The 23,720-nt window shown below is 46.9% G+C and overlaps 1 protein-coding gene across 3 annotated transcripts in view; it reads right to left on the reverse strand.

Moving 5' to 3' along the window:
* Window positions 1-4,788: 4,788 nt before the first annotated feature.
* Window positions 4,789-23,720, reverse strand: part of Rnf144a (ring finger protein 144A) — a 119,318-nt gene continuing 100,386 nt past the window's right edge. For all 3 annotated transcript variants that reach the window (XM_032907548.1, XM_032907549.1, XM_032907551.1), the window contains 3 exons: window positions 22,695-22,842; window positions 17,035-17,124; window positions 4,789-8,814 (listed from right to left, as the gene is read on the reverse strand). In XM_032907548.1, the coding sequence (XP_032763439.1) occupies window positions 8,683-8,814; window positions 17,035-17,124; window positions 22,695-22,842 (370 nt within the window). In that variant the 3' untranslated portion in view covers window positions 4,789-8,682. The remainder of the gene's footprint in view (window positions 8,815-17,034; window positions 17,125-22,694; window positions 22,843-23,720) is intronic.

A 23,720-nucleotide genomic window follows, 5' to 3' on the forward strand; every position in this document is an offset into this window, starting at 1 on the left:
CTCCAGCCATCCATTGTGTAGCAGACAGAATCTGAGTTCTCCACAAGTATCAGGAAGTATAAGGTCTTTTCTTCAGTTTCCATGGGGCAGATGAGAGTTCCTTCCTCCTCTCACATGCAAAGCTGAAGTCCTCATTCCTTACCCTGACGGCTTAGCATTTATTATTCATTCTGGTTTAAATGTGAAATGAAACCCCACGGGCTTGTGTGCTTGAACAGGTGGTTACAGATGTTGGTGCTTCCTGGAAATATTTAGGAGGAAGAATGTGGCTGGAGAAGGTGGGTCACTGGGAACGAGTTATAGCTGGCTACACAGATATATATATCTTAGATGTAAACACACACTACTATTAACCTGGCCAGTCCAGCAGCCCTAAGCACCCCTCTTTGTCATAACCAAACCTAAAAAAATGAACCTTATTTTTGTACAAATTTTTGACAATGTTTTATAAATTTGAACAAATTTCTTGCATGTATGAGGATGGTATGAGCAAAGGGAACTTGGATGACTTTTCAGCACTTTTCCAGGCCCTAAGTAGAATTTCTATGGACAGAAGCTAGAAAGCTATTGTGTGTGGGACCATAGTGCAAATGTCAGACAACCTATTAGTGTGGCCCAAAATGTGCTCCCCCTGCACACTTGTTCCTCCCTCTTCTAAGGGACACACTGCTACCCACTTCATGATCCCTTCCCCCATGGACTACAAGTTATACTTAACAGTAAGCAGGTAAGTGGAACTATTTGGAAGGATCTTGTAAGTGAAGAACATGATTGAATCACTCACGTGCATAGAGGACTTCAAGGGCGTTTGGCTGAAGCATCAGAGAGAGCACGGAGATCATAGGAACAGGAGTGGGGAATCAGCAAGGCAAGCTTGGAGGCCTAAGATGCAACCATAGGAAACAGAAGAGGTCCCAAACAGTGAAGGTCTTGGCTAGCTCCTGAAGTGCACCCAGACGAGGGGCTTCAGTGTAGTGCATCTTCAGTGAAGAACACGGTGACATCGCGTGCTTGGCATTATCAGTTGTACTGCTCATCCGTGCCTGTCATAAAAATGCTGTGTCTGGGGACTGTCTCCCTTTCAGCAATCTGGGCTTTCCCCACAGTATGCAGCCTCTGCAGGTGCATTTGTGGTTATTTTGCAAAACGGAAACTTGCTTTGTTGTAACTTTCCCTCTGGGGTGGGGGGTCTCTTTCCATTGTCTCTGCCTCCTAATTGGTATTTGTTATAAATCCCAGTTTAGTCTCATCTGCAAGCTTCATTATGGCGCTGATTACTCCTTTGTCGTTAATAAAAACATTCCGTGATTATTTACCATCCATTGTGCACTAACAATGCCTTAGGAGCTCTGCAGAGGAGCATTTTCTGCTCTGGGCAACCTCATTTTCTCATCCCTGAAAGGTTCTCCTCAAATAGCTGAGCACAATTGGGCTTTTGTCCTGTTATGGATCCCCAATGAATTATGATTGAGGATATGTATGCTGGGTGGACTCTGCAAACCAAATCCTCAGAGTCTCATGGATGGGAGTCTACCTGTATTACTTGGAGTTCCTCACTGACCGTGTGAAATGCAGTTAAGATTCTGTACGTGGGGGCCTGTAATACAGTTTAGTCCATAAAGTGCCTACTGTACAGGCATGAGAACCCGAATTGAGATCTCCAGCACCCACTTAAAGGCCAAACATAGCAGCATGTGTAGATAGCATGGTGCTATGGGATAGCGATAGGTGGATACCAGGAGATCATTGATCCATCAGCTTAGTTGAATAATCGAGCTTCTGATAGATTTGCTGGGACAGTGTTCCGCACACCATGCTGTCAGGTAAAGGCAGACTCCCCCCCAAAATGAACCCCATGAACTCATGAATGTGTGACAATGTCAGCAAATAGGGTCTTTGTGATCATCAAGTTGAGTTTCTCAGTGTGACCATAACTGTCAGTCACAGACACAAGGGGGAGAACACTACACACACACACACACACACACACACACACACACACACACACACACACACACACACATTCAGCTGGAGAAGGGAGAAGGCCAAGGGCTGCCAGATACTACTACCAAAAGGAAACAAAGATACATGAGTGATTTTTCTGCACAGCCCTCAGAAGATTCCAACCCTGGAGACACTTTCATCTGGGACTTCCTGTCTCACCAATCTAGATGACTGTAGGCTGCTCACCTACACAGTGTGGTCTTTTCTTACAGCACCCAGGAAGCTACACATCTCAGAAAATTGACAATGAAAGCCAAATTTCTGTGCCACCATGAGGTAGTAATACTTGAGTAATTTTATTGCCACCGTAAAAATATGATATGATCAAGCCACTTGCCTGTGTTTGTTGGACTGGGCCTCCTCCTCAACACTCATTTCCTAGGTTAACTCCTATTCATCTGCAAGACCTTGCTCATGCATGGCATTCCCTGGACAGCTTTCTAGACCTCCAGGGCTGAGTGCCCGTGCCCAAAGCTTGGTACGCACCTGTCATTCCTTATTCCAAGAATTGACTTCTGCTTACCTCTTCAGACAAAGCTCTATGACAGGTCATATAGTAAGTTGACGGTTAATCTTGAACGCCAAGTAGATGGAATTTTATGAGCCTCTAGGCAAGTCTGGGAGCCTTTCTAGACTGTGTTCACTGGGTGGGCTGTGTTGGTGATGTATGGTTGAATGGGCTGAACATTAGCTCTCATTTCTTTCTGACATCTGATGCAGTGGGGACAGCTGCCTCATAGTCTTATGACACTAAGTCCCTACCATAATAGACTGTACCCTTGAACTGTGAAGCAAAGTAAGTCCTCTCCTCCATACCTTTTGTCACAGCAAAAGGTCACTTAACCAATGCACTGAGCCCTCAGGGTCCACACGAACAAGCCATCAGAGAACTCGTCCCTCCACGTACATATTTAAAACTATGGGCATATTTCCAACTTAAATACAGGACAAATAGCTAGTTACCTGTTCCTAGATCCACCTTAGTGGATGAGGTCCATATTATCCTAGAAAGTTCAGATGAAGCAGATGGAAAACTCGAGGGACATGTGCTGATTTTTGGCTTTCGGTTCACTTCATCATGTTTATATGTAGGTTTGATATCAGCAGATTCAACCAACCACAGAGGGGAGGATATCCAGGAAAAATTAAAGTCAGTTCTACACGGGATGTGCAGACTTTCTTTCTTGTGGTTATTCCCCTATAACAACTACTTACAGAGAATCTGTGGCGATTTGTGGGGAAAAGAATACTCCCTATCAGCTCGTGTGTTTAGATACTTGGTCTCCAGTTGGTGGCGTTGTTTTAGAACCTTAGGAGGAATAGTGTTGCTAGAGGAAGTACTTCACTTGGGGTGGGCTCTGAGAGTCTATATCCTCATCTCCCTTCCTTCTGTCTCCTATGTGTAGATGAAATGTGATCGATCATTCAGTTTCCTGCTCCTGCCTCCAAGCCATGCATTTCCTGCTGTAATGGACTCTATGTATCTAGATAATCAAGCAAATTCTTTGTGCCTTAAGTAGGTTTTGTTTATGGAACTTTATTACAGCAACAGAAAAGTAACCAATACAGCATTTGAATTGTATTAGGCTTTGAGGAAAACCTAAAGATAACTGAAAGTCCACAGTAGGATGTGTGCGCATGGATTGCAAACTCTGCATTATCTTACATAAGGGATCTTGGCATCTGCTTGTTTTACTATCAGTGGGGACCCTGGAACCAATACCCTGTTGATTTGGGAAGATGGCTGCCTGTATTATCAGAAATGTCTGTACTATATTATCCACTTTTCCCAGCATTCAAAAGAACGTCACTGGTATTTACAGAGCCCTCATTAAAGTATGGCAGTACGGCTAGTGCACATGGATGGAGTGACGTCATATGCAGCAGCCTTCCCGGAGATGTAACTTTGGTCCAGCACCACAAGAAATAAAGGAATGATTCAATAGTTGATTTACCCTATGATCTAGATGAGCTGAGCATCTGAGAATTGAGACTACCCTTAGAACCTTTAGGAGGTCTTTAATGCTTAATCTTCCTTGCCAACATGTGGATCAAGAAATACCTTGTTCATTAGTGAAGTATATCTTTGAGTGTGCCTATAATAGCATTTCTACAGACTAAGGGGAAAAATCCATCCTGAATGCGGGAGAAATGACCTCATAGGTTGACATGTTGGTCAGTCTTCATTGAATCATCATGCAAACAGACCTCTTGGTCTACTTACAAGGGTACATCTATTAGGAGTTAACTGAAAGAGGCATCTTGACGGTGGCAATACCATCTCACAGACGGGTCATGAACCAAATTTTCTTGAAAAAGTGAGCTGAACACCAGCATCCCTCTCTCCTTTGACCCTTCCCCTGCACTTGCTGAGTGTGGATGCCCTGCGACTCGCTGCCCCGTACTCCCATAGTCACTTACTGATGCAGCTGAGATCCAAGAATGAATAGAAAAGGAGAAGAGAAGCAGCTGGGCACCAGCTGTTCCCTCTCTGGCTTCCTACTTGGTTGAGACGTAAAGAGTCACAGTGACACACTCTTGTTGCTAAGGACTCAGCCCTCTATTTTCCACCGAAAGGGACTGGCGTCTTCAACCATGAAACCAAATAAAGCCCTACGTTGCTTCTGCTGGGTGTGTTGTCACAGTGATGAACAGTCTAAGACCACACATGCTGTGTTCCGAGCGGCAAGATCCCCCCTCTTCCCGTCTCGCCACCAGCCACCTTCATTATCCAATCTTCAGGCTCGTCAACGGAGCAGCCACAAAAGACGGAGCCAGGCAGGATTTACAAAATTATCACCTGTATTCCAGCCAAAATACCTTTAAAAAGACACCCCTTTGAAAGGGGAGACAGACTACGTAAGACACAATACATTCAAAATATGTATTGGAATTATAAATCAAATGTTTCCATAGGATTCTAAAGTACAAATCACAACATGAAAAGGCATTCAGACAGCTCTTATACATCACAGTGTTAGTGGTACAAAGTGTACTCACGTTGCAAAACCACAAATGCAATTTTCTTATTTTTTTGTTCGTTTGGTCTTACCACCATTTGTCAAATACAGAATGTATACGTGTGCACGTGCGCATGACTGACACATGCATGTTTTTTTTTATACAAGATTAAAATACACCCAAGGCAAAGTAAGCAAAGTATGAAAGAAAAGTCAGGCACGTGGCACACAGCTACACCTAACTGAAGGGCCCTGGGATCTTGGAAGACAGGATTATCCAAGTCAGGAAGGCTGGAGACCACGGGGTTTCAACTACCAAAAAGGATGGGTTCCCCTAGTCAGAGGGCATTAGTAAGTGTTTGAACACAAGCCCTTCCCCCCTGGTTAAGTTTTTGGCAATAGCCAAATTTCTTCACCTCATTTAACTTGATAAGGGTTTGGGTTCATTGTGAGGGAGAAACAAGCTTTGGTATTTATTTTCTTTAAGGAAACCTTCATAAAATGGCATACATGCAAAAATGGTTTCCCTTGACGATTTCATTGTGATTTACATATATATATTCACAGGTACATTTATTAATCAGTGGAAATCTGGGAAGTATACAAAATAAGTCCTCCCTGGTTTTTTTTTTCAATCCCTTAATTTTTAAAGCCTACCAAGGGGAACTCTTCTTTCTCTTCTAATTCATAAAATAACCTTTCCCCTTTCTAACTCCAATGGAAAAGATAATCTCACCTTGAAGCCAGTTTTTCAAGCCTGACTATCCTTCCTCCCACATGCACTGCGTTCAGTGGGGAACCGGCCAGAGTCTCATATCTGCTTTATAGAATAATACGCTGTAGAGAGAATTTGTTCTCCTCAAGATAGGTACAAAAGGGGGACGGGGTGGGGGAGTGTTGGTTCCGTAGTCTGAGCTCCTTCTGTGTAGGGAGGACGGCTGTGACTCACGAAATCCAAATCCCTGTCCCTACAAGGAGCTGTCACCCAGTCCTCTGCAAGCATCACCCTGGGTGAGAATGGGAAGCCTCACCACTTGGGCCACAAGGCGCAGGGCTGAGTTTGGCAGAGATAAGACAGCCGGTAAGACTGTAGCAAAGTCAGCAGCCCAGCAGCCTCGGATAACTCTCACACCAGCAGCCCTCAGCGGAGCCATACTGAATAGCCCCATAGCCTATCACTAAGAGCCTTCTCCACAAGGCCTGCCTTCTTCAGTCAGGAAAACAGTCTGTCTCAGGAAACTCCATTTCAGTTCTGATGAACCACTCTGAGCGATGGAAATGAGGCTACGGTTGATCACAGAGCCCCTTGGCCTTCTTAGGACTGAGAGAGACCAGCTGCATCTGGGGCCATCTCTACTGTTCCATGTGCATTTCACGTCACACATGGCTCTAGCTGAATGTCCATGATAAATGCACGTGGGAGCCTCTACTAAACGGGCTCCCACAGGGAAAACACACAAGTGTATATATTTCAACGTGATCTTGCTGGTGTTTCTATAGGGAACGGACAAGTTAGGTTTTATTACTGAAGCCAACTGAATAAGTGTGCTTGTTACAAAAGACTCAGGGCAGACAGGATACTCTGACTACACCTGCTTGCCCCAGTGCCCCTATGGTTCCCACCTCTGTCCAGCCGTGTGCTTAGGAAGCTCACTGTAGGCTGCTGTGTGAGAGCAGGTGGGGTTACAGAGGTGTCTCCCAGACATAAGGTGACCCCATCTTTGATTAGGGTGCCTGAGCTGCAGTCAACCCTACTGCAACGACGGCATGTCACTGAACAATGATCAGACAACAGTAATCAAGGTGAAGCAAGAAGGAACTGGGCCCAGGACTGCCGAGACTTCTGATAGGCATTTTAAGGGGTGGTGGCTGGATACTTTCACATACAAATTACAGGCTTGAAGTCTCAAATCCCAGCTACTGACCAGTTTCTGACCACAGAGGCTCAAGGCCTAGGCTTCACCCAGAAGTCACACCTGTAATTCCCAACTACCAGGGGGACTTTTTGAGTGTGGTTTTGGTGAGGACTGAGCTTCTAAATGGCTTTCGCTTAATAGAGAAAAATCAGTACCAGAAGGTGAGAGACCAGTGGTTCTGTTTTACCTCAGTTACTCACTGTCAATTAAAAATAAAGAAAATGAAGTCATTTCTTTGCAGGGAGTGTCGGCTGGGGCTTGACATTGACCCATAAATGTGGAGTCACACAGACAGCCACTACAGATGTGGCTGCAGTGGATAAATGGCTGAGATGAGAGGACTCTGTGTTTGCTTTACTCCTTTGCAGGATGCTTAATACGCCTTCAGACCAGCCACTCACTCCTCTGCCAAACCTAGACATCTCTAGCCTGATCCTGGGACGCACACTGGACTTTGAAAGCCAAATCTGAAAGGGAAGCACTCCTTCCTGTTTTCAGAGTCAACTCACGGAATACCTGTGTCTTAGTATTATCTTGTCCGTTGTGGACATGGAAACTGTCACATAGCCCAGAGAAGGGTCAATTTACAAACTCTGCACATCAAAATAAGGATCTCTCCCTCCCTTCCCTCTTTCCTTCCTTCCTTTTTCATTTTCCATTCTTTCTCTCTCCTTTTTTTCTTTTCCCCTAGCAAGATCAAACTGGTCAACTACGGAGTTCAGACTGTGTGAATCACATGGTTTTTTCAAATTACTTAAAGCATTTGAACAAAGCATAGACTTCAGAAAGCTCCAACCCGGCCTCCAAGAGCTCCCCAGGGATGGATGACACTGTCTCCTTGGTGCCTGCCTAAAAAGTGGGGCAAGGAATCAAGACAGAGTCACTTGTAAAATTAGTTCAGAGGAAAACATCTGGTTTAAAGATATCCAAAGGCATCTGATGCCACCTGGGAGGGAGAGGGCTGAAGGGATGAACCCTGTGAGCTGAACGGGGGCAGAGGGCAACGGGGTGGGGCGAGAGATGATCCTACACATGTAGCAGTGTTTTCAAAGAAATGCAACGGGGCCCGTGTGGGTAACGGTACACAGCTCACAGCATTCAAAAAACCGATTACAGCGGGTTCCAAGAAGAAACACAGAGTGTGCATAAGGCTTTCTGTAGCTCCTGAAAGAAATGGTCAGGCCAGAAAAGATTTACCTATAACTTCATAAAATGCACATTTCGAAAAAAGGCATAGGATGGTTTATACGCACCTTATTGATTTTCACTACTCAGTTGACAGGGTGTGTGTGTGGGGGGGAAGCTTTCTAAAAAGGATTTTTACTAAATGCCTTTAGGAATAAAAACAGTTGTCACAAACAGGGTGGGTTTTTTTTCCTCAAGTCGGATATTCAGGTGCTGGCCGGAGAGAGTACTAATTCTCGAAGACTTCTACTGACAACATACGCCATCTTGAAGTCAAAGTGTCCCTCTGTCCAAGCGGGTCTCAGAAACTCCCAGGGGAGGAAACTGCCCGATGTGCAGCTGATGCTACCCCCAGCCAGGTCTGCAGACACAGAATGACTCTGTGGGACGCCCGCCCCCCGACCCCACTTTGCCTCCGTTGCCTCAGCAGCACCCGGGAGACCACGCCTGGGCCTCTGCCCACTCGCTGGCGTCATCCCTGAAATCTCTGCAGCGAGTCGGACACTGAAGCTCAACGGGGCACATAAGGCAAAAACCATGTTTAGTGAGAGGGGTGGTAGGGGACAGGGGAGCCACACGTCCCGAGGAAGGGGTCTGTTCCAGCATCATGCCGTCCTCTAGGTGGGCAACGGGTCATCGTCACCTTTACTGCACTTGCATTTGCAGCAAAGTACAAAGGGTGTGGCCAGGAGCAAGAACGGGGAGGCCACTAAGAGCAGAAGCCCAAATCCAGCAAAAATCCCCACCACCTAGAAAGGAAACAAAGAAGGAAGGTGAGGAAGGCTGATCCGCAGGTTGCATAGCTGAAGTTTAAACCATACCAACTAGCACCCGCCATTACCCACCAATCCATCTGTTCATATATCCATCCACCGCCCCACCATACAGTTTGCCAATCCCATGAATTTGTCTATTCAACTAACCATCCATCTCTGCGTTCATTCACCCACTCACCTATCCAACCGTCCACGGAGTCATGAACGTATCCATCCACCACCTACCCACTCATTCATAGATTTATCCCTCTAGCAACCATCCACAGGGCCATACTTCCTCCTATCTCTCCAACCAACTGCTGGTCTGTCTGTCTGTCTGTCTGTCTGTCTGTCTGTCTATCTATCTATCTATCTATCTATCTATCTATCTATCTATCTTTAATTCCCTTTCCTCCCTTGCTTCCTTCCTTCCTTCATGCCCCTCCCCGATCCACTCTTCTATGCATTTAACCATTTAGTGATTTCTCCCTGAGCAACCGTTAGACCATGGCTAGCTGCACCTGAGATACGGACACTCCAGGAGAACACTGTCTAACAGAAAGACCATACTTCATCAGTGGCTAATAAACCTCGCAGGAAGTGGGTTCGGCTCTGGGTAAAGGTCATCCAAGAAAATGCCCTGCCCTAGAGGACAGGAAATGGCTGAGATGGCAAAGATTCCCAGATGGTAAATATATAAGAGGACAAGGACAGGACCCTTCCAATGAAGGAATTAGAATGGCAGGGTCATGGGACATCAGATACTGCAACAAACTAGTTTTGCTAGTCTGAACATTTTTGATATTTTCAAAAACTCATTTTTTCCCTTCTAGGTAATAAGGCCTGCTGACACACCTACACCAGGCAGTGGGGTTGTTTCAAATGAACAAGGTCCTCTTTTCCCTATCCTTGCCTAATTGGCCACACTCTTCCTACTGAAAATCTGAATGTGGAGTTTGACTGCCACCTTGTGCTCAAGACGATAAGTGCACGACTCCCCCAAGTCTGTTTTCTCAACTTCGGATGTGATAGATGATCTCTAAGGCCCACTATATGGAAAAGCATCAAACATCAGGAAAGGAAGGAATTCCTTTATTGGAGTTGTTTCTGGAAACAAAGCACACACGTGCACATACACCACTGTACATGTACCTGCCCACATTTATAAATAAATGAATACGATCATATTCTGAACTGTACATGAGGCTGTGCCGCCGAGCCGGTCATGTTTGTTTGCTAAACATAATATTGGTGATGGGATCCCACCAAGCATGTCAGATGACATGTTAAAAATCACGTGCACGGGTTGGGGATTTAGCTCAGCGGTAGAGCGCTTGCCTAGCAAGCGCAAGGCCCTGGGTTCGGTAACTCCGGAAAAAAAAAATCACGTGCACGATGTGGTAGCTGGAGAGATGGCCTAGCACTTAGGACACTGCTCTTGTAGAGGATCTGAGTTGGGTTCCTAGTAAACGCTGGGCAGGTCACAAATGTCTATAATTCTAGTTCTAAGGAATCTGATGCTTCCTCCTTATCTCTGTAGGCATCTGCACTCAGGTGCACATACAAACACATACGTTTAACTTTAAGGTCCCAACGCGTGCAGTGAAGTCACCCAAGGTCATCTGGAGCTCCCGATAACACCAGATGGCAAATGACTGAAGAAGCCATGCATCTTCCTCAGTCAAACCCGTGACTGCAGGCTCACATTCTCCCCAGTATAAGACAACACCTCGGCTCGGCTCCTCAGCCTACCTTGTCTGTATTTACATGCCGTTCGGTAGGCTGAGCAAATGCAGAAATCACCAGAGGGAGAAAAGAAAGAGACAAAAGTGAGGGACGCAAAGAAAAAGTCACTCCGTGAACATGCCTCCGTGGTCAGGCTGTGGGCAAACCATATCGGTGGCAGAGGGATGGATCCAGGCTCCCAAGAGGATCATCACTCAGTACATACATGGTGACCTCAGCATGCATTGGGGGTACAGGAAAACAAGCCTCCTTCATAAGCCAATACAGTTATATCAGAATACAAGCTTTGTGAGCACGCCTAGTCTCCCTGCTAGCACACGCCCTGGGATGACCCAGTTGAACCAAAAAAAAAAAAAAAAAAAAAAAAAAAAGAAAAGAAAGAAAGAAAGAAAAAAGAAAGAAAAAAGAAAGAAAGAAAAAAGTCACTCATTGCAGAGGAAAACTAGGTAGGCCTAAGATGATTGGAACGATTCCAATAAAGGAACCCATGTCCTTGGATTGAAATGCAGCTCAAAGATCTCAATTTAGAAGAATTCGTTTGGGTGTGTGCCCAACTGTGTGTGCACATGTGTGGAGGTCTCCAGCACAAGTTGGGTTTCTTTCTTGATTGTTATCCAACTTTTTCTCTTTTTGAGACACAGTCTCTCGCTAAACCTGAGAACACAGATTTGGCTAGCCTGGGTGGCCATCAAGACCCTGTGTCCCATTTCCTACTGCTGGGGTACAGATGTGTGCTGCCGCACCCAGATTTCTGAGTTCTCATTTAACACAGACAAAATCCGTGTTCCGATATGCTTTTACCAAGGGCCCGGGATGGTGCCAGCCTCTCAGACGGTCATTCTAGTGTCTGTTTAAGCACCTCTCCAGGCTCCCCAGTCCTTCAGCTGGGAGTGGGGGTGCATATGCTTACATACATGAGGGAATGCACAATCAGAAATGGGCTGGCCTAAAGGTCTAAGATGAAGGCTGCCTCATGGTTGGACTAAACCTTCTTAGCCATTCACAAGAGAAGGGAAGCTTAGAGAAGATTCTCCTGGCAGATACCCATATTGTGAAGGATATGTCTCATTATAGTGAGAAAAGAAAACAGTGTCCAGCTCTTCTGTGCTTCAGCTTGTGTCTGGGATGGTGATGGAGCAAAGCCAGTGGAGACTCCCCAGCGGTAGCATTTATGCTAAATGTTCAAAAGAAGGTTGGATGTTGTGCCCAGCCATCATCATCATCAACTGAGACTCAGTTATGAGCTCATAAGATGTCTTTCTGTGTACAACTAGCACCACAGCCTGCCCAGACACTACCCCTTTCCAGTCCTGTTTCTCTTCCCAGAAGACCTTGTTACCCAGAATAACAGGGGTGTGTGTGTGTGTGTGTGTGTGTGTGTGTGTGTGTGTGTGTGTGTGTGTGTGTGTGCAAACTCAGGACAAGGTAAGTTGTACAAAACCTTTACAAGAAAGAGGATTTTTAAAAAAAATTCATAATATGTAATGTATTCATAGTGGAGTGAGAATTTTGGTTTCTTTAAAAACCCAGTCACGGTATTCGAATATATTTTTGTTTGTTTTTTTATCCCAAGTGTGAGATATGGGGCTGCTTCAGTTTGTTCACAGCAACTAATGATTGTCTCCTGCTCTAGGGGCGTGTGGTTTTTGACAGCTGCAGATAGTTTAATTCTGGGGACTCTGGAAAGGGTATAAATGTGAAAGACCCAGGAGAGCCTGTAACGACTGCTGCTCTTTGCTGATGGCTTTGCTATTGCTGGGTTGCTGGATGACTGTTGGCTGAGACAGCCTGACGATGAAGACTGGACTTGCCCCCAAGGAACCTGATGCCCCCTAACCAGCAGGAAGTAGGCTGAAGAAGTCTGTAGCCCTTTCCTTCTAACCTTTCTCTCCTACCTAGTGTTGGAGGCTCAGAAGGGCTTGGGGAAGAATAGAGGTTAGGATGGTGGTAGATAGAAGAACCCAATTAAATAGCCCCCCCACCCCCAAGCCTCCAACAATGGAGTATTTGACAAGGGGGCTGAGACAAATGCATTCAGTATGCAATACTTTATGCTCAGAAAACTGATAAAAAGCTAGCTGCGATGTCTCTAAGGCGCAGAGCCTCAAAATCTGCTAACGATGTTACCAAACTTTATAACGAAGAAGGCTAAGGAAGCAGGGACTCATAAAATCCACATATTTTACACTGCAGGCAACATGCCCAAAGACTGTGGTCACAGTGCACTATACTTGAGGTCCATCATGAATGTCATGGAGGTCTGAGTTAACCAAGGCCCTGAGCGGAGACATCCCTAGTATCCCAACTCCCATGAAATTCTCAGCAGTTGCCCTGTCCTTGGTAAGGAGAAGGACACCGGACCTGCTTGCAGGGTTAATGTCAGGACTTTAGCTGATGTCTTTGCAGACAGTGGGTACTTACGTGCCTTCAGAATGTTGGATGTGTCTACCTGTGGGTGTCCGATCACAGTCAAAAGCCCACGCTTAAGAGGTGCTAGGTGCCCAGTGCTCTAGAGATTCTGGGCACAAGATACAGGACTGGGGCAGATTTTCAAAATAGATGGAATGGATATGAGCGGGAGAAAGGGGAAGTGGAGGACATCGGGTTTCCAGAGGCTTCCAGCCTGGCATTTCCCGCTAAATGTGATTTGGTAGATCCTTAAGTCAGACCTTCGTTGCATTTTATTCTTGGGCTCTAAAACCTTTGGTGAGTTCCCAATGTTAGCTTTAGCTTACCCATAGCATCTGCTCTCTCCCTTCCCAACTCATGTCTGATTCCAACTACCATCAGATACATGCCAAATGCTTTGTGATGCTGACCCATGATATTTGAGTCTCTGCCCACACTTTCTCCTCCTTTAAGGTTTTCGTTTTTCAAGTTTTAACCTGCAGAACACATGGTCTTATATATCAATACCCTACACCCCCACCCCCGCCCCATCCCGCTCCCACTGTCAGCCCTGCTTCTTTCTGCTCTGGTCCAGTCTTCTAGCCTGGATGAGCAACAGGTATGCCCTTGCTTCCAATGTGACATGAACTCCTCGATTCCAGCTTGTGAACAGGCTAGATTGGAATCTTCAGGGTTGCTGGATTCCATTCAAAGCATCGCATGTGGGAGGGTGTGGCCAGCAATGCAGCATGGAGCCAGAGGGCAAGACTTGAGAAGCAGTAAAAGCAATCAAAGGAAGTAGGAACTACCTCTCTGCTAGACCCAACACCAAAAGGTGAACCTACTAGTGTGTGGGCCTCTTGAGAGCACGGTTGTCCTCCCCTGCCACTGCATACATGTCCAATTTCACCGCACAGCTGTTCCTGGGCTCTGCTTCCCCCATCACAACTGCTCCAGGCTCACGTCTACCTCCTTGACTGGGCCTTGCCTATCTTCTCACTAGAAGCTCAAGTGATATTACCACTATGCCCACACCCGGGTATACAGGCCTCTGGGTGGAAACCCATAAGCTTACTATGTCTGTCTCTGTCAGGAACAGACCATGAAGAGACAGAACAGAGATCATGGCTACTCTAGTTCAAACCTGCTATATATCAAGGAAGCAACTAAGAAAAGAAGGCTGGGGAATCCTGTGAAAAAGCAACATGACCATTCAAGCTGAAGTGTCACCTCTTCTAACAGCCATTTCTGAAGCATCTCTCTGACCTGGTAACAGGACCAGGGCACTGAGACAACAAGGATGAGAAAACCCTTACATCGAGGACAGGGTGATGCACCTCAACATGCAAGACAGATGAAGGGTCCAGTGGGGAAGGCAGTTGTGCGAGCAAAAGGTATGGTGTGGGCACACCGTCTTTCTGAGAGAGGGGGGTGATGTCACATATTCAGGTCAGATGTAAGGCCTGAGTAGGCTGCACGGAGTGCAAGAGGCATCGCAGAGCTGGTCAGGGCATGAAGCAGAGATTTGGGAGTAAGGAAGACCAAGGCTATACAGACACAGGAGAGCACGGGTTTTATGCCAAGCCCATAAAACTTAAAGAAAAGATGTGGTCCCAGACCCTTGCTTAGTCTAGACTAGGTTTCTGAATTTCCCTCTTACAATGCTGTGTGCTCTGCAAACACTCAATAAAAATGTCACAAGGATATTGATGAAAGATGATAAAACTCTGTCTCTCAACATCATTAACAAGTCTGTCGAGAGCAGGGCTAAGGCAGGAATCCTGTCCAAAGAGGAAATGGGGGAGGTGCCCCTGGCTCCAGAACTGGGAGGCTGGCAGGAGAACAGGGCCTCTCTAGGCAACCTACTAAGCCAGGCAAACCACAAGAATAAAGGGGTCTTTTGGAGGCATGGACAGTCTGTGGTGTGTTAGGACTGGATGAAATTGAAAGCAGCAGGGCCCTAACACAGGACCTAGCTTTGCTTGCAAATGAACAGGGAATGGGGAAAGGCCTTCCATAAAGAGTCTCCCTCATGTATGCCACATCTGCCCTTCACTTCCGCTCTCTACATACTCATCACTTTTGTGATGGCCTTTCCCTATCCTTGAGCACAGGCTTGCCCATTGCTTTTGGTCTATCTCAATCTAACTCTAATCTTTGATGTGCTGTGTTCCCTTACCTATAGCCTGCGTGTGTCTGAAATGCTGTACATCATACTGAAGCTAGCATATTCCTGAGGACAAGCCAACAGTTGTGAGTGACATTCTCCCACATGGATGCTTATAGTAGAGCTACTTGAAAAGCAAGGAACTCCAAAGAGACTCATACCCCCCACTGCTGTCAGAGAATGAGTAGAGGCATTAGGCCTGGTCAATCCCTGGGAGCAGTACCTGCTCCTAAGTGACACTTTGCAGGCACAGGTTTTATGCCTTTCCCCTCAGTCCTGCTGCAGACATTCACACTCGCGAGCTGCCAGCTCCATCAACTTGTAGCAATGAGTGTCAAGAAAAGGTAGTTACAGTTAGTTCTACTCCCAATTCTAGGCTACCATCCTGAGAATGGGTCTCTGTCTTCACATGGATTGACACAGTGTCCTCAGAGAATTCACAAGAAGGTCTGTGAAAGAAGCCCCTTCCACAGCAACCAGGGAGTACTGTAGAACCCACTCTCCTAACCCCTTCATAGTTACCAACTTGAATACAATCCATGACCTGAGTCATGGTCTTGCTGAAATCCCAAACTAACCCTGTACTCCCTGTCCCACTCTGTCCTTCCATGATCCAAGCACCTCACTTGTCTCTGTCCTCTCTATCCTGAGCTGCTTACACATAGCTGTACTCCTTGATACTCAGAAATAATACTCACCCATAAAGAACCTTCTCACCCACTCCATCTAAGACCCCATCCCTGTCCCTCACTCCGGAGATGATTTATGTTGTGGGTGAGGATGCTGGTTCAGCACCCCTATGCTTTTCACCTAATAGACAGCAGGCTTCACAAAAGAACGTCTTACAGATGTGGCTCTGACTCCCAGAGGGGCCTGCCTGCCACACAGGTGATAAATACCACTCAACATATAATTCGACTCTGCTGAATCAGCTAACATAAGAGACACTTACAGCACAGACAGCAGAAATGTTCCATTAGTTGCCCATCATCCTTTCCTGTTAGCAACTCGCTTGCCTCTCTCAGGACAGCTCTAGACAGCTCTTCATCAAGCACAAGGGGTTCTGAACACTGGGCCCAGGGCCATCAGCATTACTTTCAATTGGCAAGTCTTTTAGGACCCGCACACAAACACAAACACACTCATCTTCTAGAATACACACATACACACACACTCATTTTCTAGAACACACACATACATACACACTCATCTTCTAATACATACACTCATCTTCAAGAATGCACACATATACACACTCATCTTCTAAAACACACATTCATATTCTAGAACATACACAAACACACACTCATCTTCTAGAACACACACAGACATACAGTCATCTTCAAGAATGCACACATATGCACACTCATCTTCTAGAACACACACATACACACTCATCTTCTAGAACACACACACTCATCCTTTAGAACACACACACACTCATCCTCTAGAACACACACACACTCATCCTCTAGAACACACACACTCATCCTCTAGAACACACACACACACTCATCCTCTAGAACACACACACACTCACATCCTCTAGAACACACACACACTCATTCTCTAGAACACACACACACTCATCCTCTAGAACACACACACACTCATCCTCTAGAACACACACACTCATCCTCTAGAACACACACACTCATCCTCTAGAACACACACTCATCCTCTAGAACACACACACATCCTCTAGAACACACACACTCATCCTCTAGAACAGACACACTCATCCTCTAGAACACAAACATACTCATCCTCTAGAACACAAACATACTCATCCTCTAGAACACAAACATACACACTCTCATCTTCTAGAATACACACACACACACACACACACACACACACACTCACACACACGTTTTCCTTGGGATCAAAGTTCCAGGTGGACAGCCTCCTACCTGTGTCCGATGCCAGATCACTGATGCCCGGGAGTGACCCAGCTTGTTGCGGCAGGGCCCCTTGTCATAGTGTATCAGAAGAAAGTCATCCTGGGAAGGGCAGAGAAAGGTCTACAGTGAATTCTGGACTTGGACTCCGAGTCTTTTGAACATTTCAGTCTGTTTTACCTTTCCAAATACATAGTATGTGGACACAAACATAAGTGACAGCGAGGGCGTTCCCGTGCTGCCCGCCTGGAGACTGTCCCTCTTGGCCATCATCCCTCTCCAAAGAGCAGCAAGAAGGAAGTGTGCGCCTCAGTCAAGAGGAAGCCTTGGCCAGATTTCAGTACTGAGCCAGGGGTCTCCTGGGTGTAGAGGCTGCCTCTGGAGCTTGTGCTAACACAGGTGACTGAAGAGAAAGATCAGGTTCTGAGTCTCCTGAGTTCCTCTGGGCCTGCCTGTGTCAATCTCACAGTACCAGAACAGCTTCTCATCAGGTGAGTCCTTCCTTAGCTCAGAACACCACCATGCTTCTCTTTATTCAAGACCTAGTCCAGCAACCACCCTCTACCCACAAGGTCGCCACCTGTCTAGAGTGAGCAGGGATCCTTTCACAGTGCACAGTGAGCTGTCTGGTCCATATCCCCCTCCAGGTGGCCCTACCTCACGCTCTCAGGACAGTCACCTCCAGACTGCCATGTTCCTGGGCTGAAGGCTCATTATGTTGGTTGGTTGGTCCCTCTGAGGATGATCATCACTCAATGTACCTCAATCTGTTTCAGCACCACTGAGTATCCGGGACATGTACTCTTCTCACCTCCACACACAGGAAGACCTACCGGTCCACCACCCACACAGGAAACAGGTAGGAAACAGCACCCAACAGGCCAATACCATTTGTTCATTTAACCAAGGACACCAATGGGAAGCTTCCTTTTAAGAATAACCATGGGGTCTAATATAACCAGAAAAGTCTAGGATACCACCCACCAACTTCTCGCCCCTCAGATCAACACTAGGGAATAGTGGACCTAGTCTGTCTCTCGTGTTGAAAGGGGAACCACCCTGGCGTTTTCTGTCCTAAGGTGCCATGGTCTGATTATATGGCAGTGTGGCAGTAAACACTGGCTTTTACAATGCAGTTCCAGGCAATGACCACTGGAGGCAGAAGCCCAGCAGCTGTCTCACCCTCCTAGGACAGGTGAGCCTCTTCTAGCTCCAGATGTGTCTTTGTTGAAACTCCATCTGGCCACTTCTGCCCGCCGAGAGCTCTCCTCTTGGAGTCTTAATTGCCTTTTCCTTCACATCGATGTTAATAGTACACTTCCCCAGAGAATAGCTTAAGTGCGCTCGTCTCATTTTTCCCAATCTGCCTATCCCAGCATCTTGTTCTGCAGGCTCTCTAAAAGGCTTTCAAGTCCTTTTCAAAAGTACACATCAAGAACCACAGGGCATCAACTACTTTAGAGTCTTTACTGATGTCCGCCCTTGAAAGTGGGTACTGGTTGTCCAATCCTTCTAGATAGCCTGTGGCAAACAAAAACTTCCAGACCATACCCACGGATACCGTGACCACTCTGGCACAGGCAGAAATATTCTAAAGAGAGATGCTTGGGACACCAGTAGCTTGAACCCATAGTTCAGCAATTCAGTTAGATGGGCTGTCCAAGGAGCTCCAGGAATCCCCCTGCCTCTGCTTTCCCAGCTCTGAGATAAGAATCCTGACTTCAGTGCCAGCTTTTATGCCAGCCTCTAAGAGTATAAAAAAAGCAATGCCCTCAAGGACTTGGGGTTCCTAGGAGAAGAAATAAGCTGAAACCTGGTACTAAGGGAGGCTGTGGTTGTCTCTCGGGCTAAGCTCACAACCAACTTCCTGACCACTTGTCAGGCTGCCTTGCAGCAGAGTCTGGAGCTGAGGCCGTGATGGCCACGACCACACCTTGGCCAGGGCTGCTAGATTCTTATATCTCGCCCTCTATTTAAACCTGGAAGAGGCATCCACGGGGCTGAGGGCCGGATCACTGGACTCCTTTACCTGTTTCTCCGCCCAATGGGACCACGCTGAATAAATCTCTCTGCTTCTTAACTGGGGTATTGAGGCTGGGTAGCTAAGTGTAGTCATGAGGGCCACCGAAATCCAGGCTTTGATCCTAACCATTCTGGTAATAATACTGACCCACAGGCAGAGCGCAAGCTCATTCTCCAGACTCTGTAAGGGGTTCTGATCCCATCTGTCCTCGTCTGGTTGTTTTACCAGGTATCCAGGCAAAGGGAGGGAGGTCAGAGTCTTCCTCCTCACACACAGAGAAGAGCACTACTCCACCCTGGCTTCAGCTCCTCCCACCAGTGTTTCTGGCCACATCAGGCCTTTGTGTGTGTGTGTGTGTGTGTGTGTGTGTGTGTGTGTGTGTGTGTGTGTGTGTGTGTGTGTGTCCGTCCAATTCTTTTGTAACTGCTAGCTTCAACATCCCTTGTTCTCTTTGGCAGGTGAACAAACTCTTGCTCAACTTTCATGTCCCCAGCCACCCCCATCCTCTAGCCTCTGGCCCCATGTCACTCTGCGTAGTGGACTTCACACCCATCCAAAACTGCCCTCTCTGTGGGATGTGCCCTTGCTGCATGCCAGAGCATTTCCTGCCTGCCAGTGTGTGTTAGCAACTTTCTTTGTTATTCTGACATAACTTTAGAAGGGGACCATTTTGGCTCATAGTCTGAAAGTATTTTAAAGCATCGCCTCATACACAGCTTGAGGTCGCCGGTCATATTGCAGCTTCCTCGTCTGTTCAGTCGAGGACTTCAGCCCACATTTAACCTCAATTAACCCCATCTAGAAACCTCTTCACAGACATGCCCAGAAGTGGGTCTCCATGTAAAGTATATATCTCATCAAGTTGACCCATCACAGAGGGCTGGACCCCGAAGATCATGATATCGACTCCCACAACGGCAATGGGACACTTCCACCTGCTTTCTCCTCTTGGAAGGCCTAACTGATGTTTCCTCCACACTGATGGTATGGACAGCCGCTTGTCACCCACCGGAGGGTAACTGTCCAGGGGCAGAACAGGTCTCCTGAGCATGATGGGTCCATATTGAAGGTGACTTTTCTTATGCACCCGGAGACTTACACAGGGTCTGCACTGTTCCTTCACTCTTTGCTGTGCTCAAACACTTGACAAGAAGCCATATATGAAAGGGTTTTATTTGGGCTTGTGGTCTGCGGACGCAGTCCATCATGGTTGGGAAGGTATGATGGGAAGAGGGAGTTGCCTGCTCGCATGGGGCAGATCTCATGAAGCACAGAGAGATGCATGCTGGTCCTTTGTTGGCGGTTTCCTTTTTCATTTTCATTCCATCTGGCCCAGGGGATAGAGCCACCCATCCACCCATATTCAGAGTGGGACTTCCCTTCTCAGTAATCCTCGCCCTTGCACAGACACACACACACACACACACACACACACACACACACACACGCCCACTTACTTGTGCCTCTAATGCCCTAGGATTTTTAAATTCAATCAAGTCGATGCCAGAAAATGATGGTCACTGGGGCTTAGACATGATTTTAGTTTTGTGAAGGAAGTTCTTAAACACCTCTTGGCTTCCTACTAAAGTCAAGCAGTTGGCCATGGACATCTCTGCTGTCCAGAACAGATATAAATAGGCCCATCTCAGGACGCGCTTACTACAGTGCTTAACAGGTGATTTTTAAATCCACTACTTCTGGATATTCTTTTAAAGAACGTATGATCAAACTCTTCCAAAAATAAAGTCTTGGTCCCACCATTTGGGAAAGATGCCCTCCTACTTAGCTTTAGCTGTAAACTTGACACAACCTAGAATCACCTGAAGAGGGAGTTCCAATTTAGGGTTTGCCCAGATCAAAGTGGTCTCTGTGCCTGGGTGTGGGGCATTGTCTTGACTGTTAATTGAGGTGGGAAGGTGAAGCCCATTGTGCCAATGCCACTCTCTAAGCAGGTGTTCAAGTCAGGCTGGGAGTGAGGAAGTGAGCAGCAGTTTTCCATGAATTCTTCAAGTACCTGCCCTAACTTTACTGTAAACGTTTTCAAAAACAGATAAACCAATCTATTCTACATTGCTTTTGATCAAAGCACTTTGTCATAGCAACAGAGAGGAAACTAGCACATAACCGAGCTGGCAATGTGGCTGAGGAAAGAGCATGGGGAACAGACAGGTTTTGCTTCCACCAGGTCAGTGACTCCAGAGAAACCAGGTCTCTGGGGGTGACCATGCCCAGGCTATCTAGGGTCAGGATAAACCCCCTGCTTCACACTGTCAGTTCATCTTCCTGAAGCCTAGATCTGACTGAACTGCACAAACAGGCGTTTGTAGATGAGGGAGGGCTTGAAGCAGCAAGAAACCCTTGTGGCAGCAGCAACGGCTGCAGCAGTAGCAGCAGAGGCTTGACACAGAGAACACATGAGAGAAAGGTGCTGTGTTAGGCTAGGGACTTCTATGTTGGCAGGCAGCACAGGGAATATATGTTTCCCTCCCGTGTAGATGAGGCACAGACGTTTCCCAATGCACAACATGTTTTATTGTGTGTACTTTCATTTTCCCCACTGTTCCGTTAACTAAATGTGCTTCCTGGCATCCAAGTTCCAAGTCGCAGCTACTGTGGTGTCAGGAGGTGGGCCTTTGGGGGCGATTAGGTTTAGATGAGTTCCTGAGGATGGAGTCCCTGACAGGATTAATGTCTTTGGAAAGATCAGAGCTTTCTCTTCCTAGCATGTCCAGGGAGAAGCCTCCATCAGGACCCCATGTGCCAGCAGCCGTAGTCCGGCTCTCCAGGACCTGAACTGTGAGAATTGGATGTCTGTCGTTCATGATCCCCATGGTCCCCAATGGTACTCTATCACAACAGCCAGGCTCATTAGGACCCTAAGCTAATCAGCACCTCTTCTTCTGTTGGGAGTACAAAGGTCTGAGCTCACAGGTAAGCACTAGGGGAAAACCATGAATGTTAACCTGCAGGGTCGTCTTTGCAAAGACAAGGATGCATATAATCTGCTTTCCACCCAGAGGGCTGGGAGGTGGAGGTGGTCAATGGGCAGGGGATCCCTCAAGCTCTCACTACCAGGAGGAGAGGTGGCTAATAGCCCAAGTGACCTCTGTGCTGTCTGTATCATGGAGACCTCATCAGATCCTCTTAGGCCCTTAAGATAATTCATATACCCTATCTCTCAAAGCCATCTTCATGGAAGAAGTGACGTGTGTTTTCAGAAGAGTTTCAATGGAATTGTGTCTCCTTGTGTACTCAGGATTGTGTTACACCGGGAAATGGTTTTCCAAATTGTGCTGTACTTAAATATGCCTGAAATGAACTTCCCGGGGTCAGACTCTGGAAGTTTGAACCAGCACCAGCTACGGAGTCATGCTGAACCAGACATCCGTCTTGCCTTACTTGAATCTTTACTCTGATGTTTGCAGAGACTCCAAGACTCTTCAAAATAAAGCTAAGCCCCAAGCCTGCCGCAAACTTCGGTACCCAGATGTCACCTCAGGGAACCAAGATTCACACAAACACAGGAGAATCATCCTCTGGTGCTAGATGCCCCTAGCGAGGCCTCCAGCTTTCCAGGCAACCACAGTCCCTCTCCCACATATCTGAATCCACAGCTCATGGCTGCCCTGTGAGGCTGCACGGTACTCACGTCCAGAGACTCCAGGCAGTACCAGCAGAAGGCATGCTTGCAGTTCTTACACATCATCTGTGCACAGCCCTCGTCCCGCTCGATGTACACCCTGCACTTGGGGCAGCGTTTGATGGGCGCGTCGCCCTCTTCCACCTTGAAAGCAGAGCTGTGGGAGAGACATACTGTGAGGGTCACGCAGTAGGGAATGAGGACGAGCTCAGCAGCAGGGCTGTTCCAGGAGCACTTCTCTACAACAGGGACCCAGGTCTCTTGCTACTAAAGGAAGTGATGTAGAGCCAAAGAAACAAAAGCTCCGGAAAACAAAAACATAGTCTATCTGCTAGATTAAGACAAAACGAAACAAAAGAAAAAGCACCACCGGCACATACCTAAATTTAGATTTCTATAAAAACCAAACACCAGAAAACAAAGGCTTCACAAATGTGTACATTTTCCAAAGAGTGAATAATAAATTTTATCCACTTTGGTCTTGTCAGAAAAAAAAAAGTGTCATAAACACACATGTACCTGAAGATACACACTTGCTTCAGAAGATCTACCTGGCTTGCCCGACAGCTTCCCTGGCATCTTGGGATGGATGTGCAATGGTTATTAGCTTTAAGTCTGGTGGCAGATGCTGGCTTCTCCACAAACCAGCTATAGGACGCCTCTACAAGCCCATGAAAACTATGAAAGTATTCTGCTTGTGCAAAGTACAAAGCAGCCGTGGGGCTCTGAATGACAATGGCCACGATAGGCTCACATATTTGAATGTCTAGTCACCAGGGAGTGCTTAAGAAGACTTAGAAGGGTAAGGGCCTGTGGCCTGTTGGGAGTGGGTGTGGCCCTGTTGCAGGAAGTGTGTCACCAGTGTCTTTCTCTCTCTTTTCTCTTTCTGCTAGCTGCCTGCAGATCAGGATGGAAAACTCCCAGCTACTGCTCCAGCACCATAACTGCCTATTTTCCACCACGACGATCATGGACTAAGCCTCTGAAATGGTAAACCAGGCCCCAGTTGGATGCTTTTATTTATCAGAGTCGCCT

This window comes from Rattus rattus, chromosome 7 (assembly GCF_011064425.1).
Source record: "Rattus rattus isolate New Zealand chromosome 7, Rrattus_CSIRO_v1, whole genome shotgun sequence".
Classification (NCBI taxonomy): domain Eukaryota; kingdom Metazoa; phylum Chordata; class Mammalia; order Rodentia; family Muridae; genus Rattus; species Rattus rattus.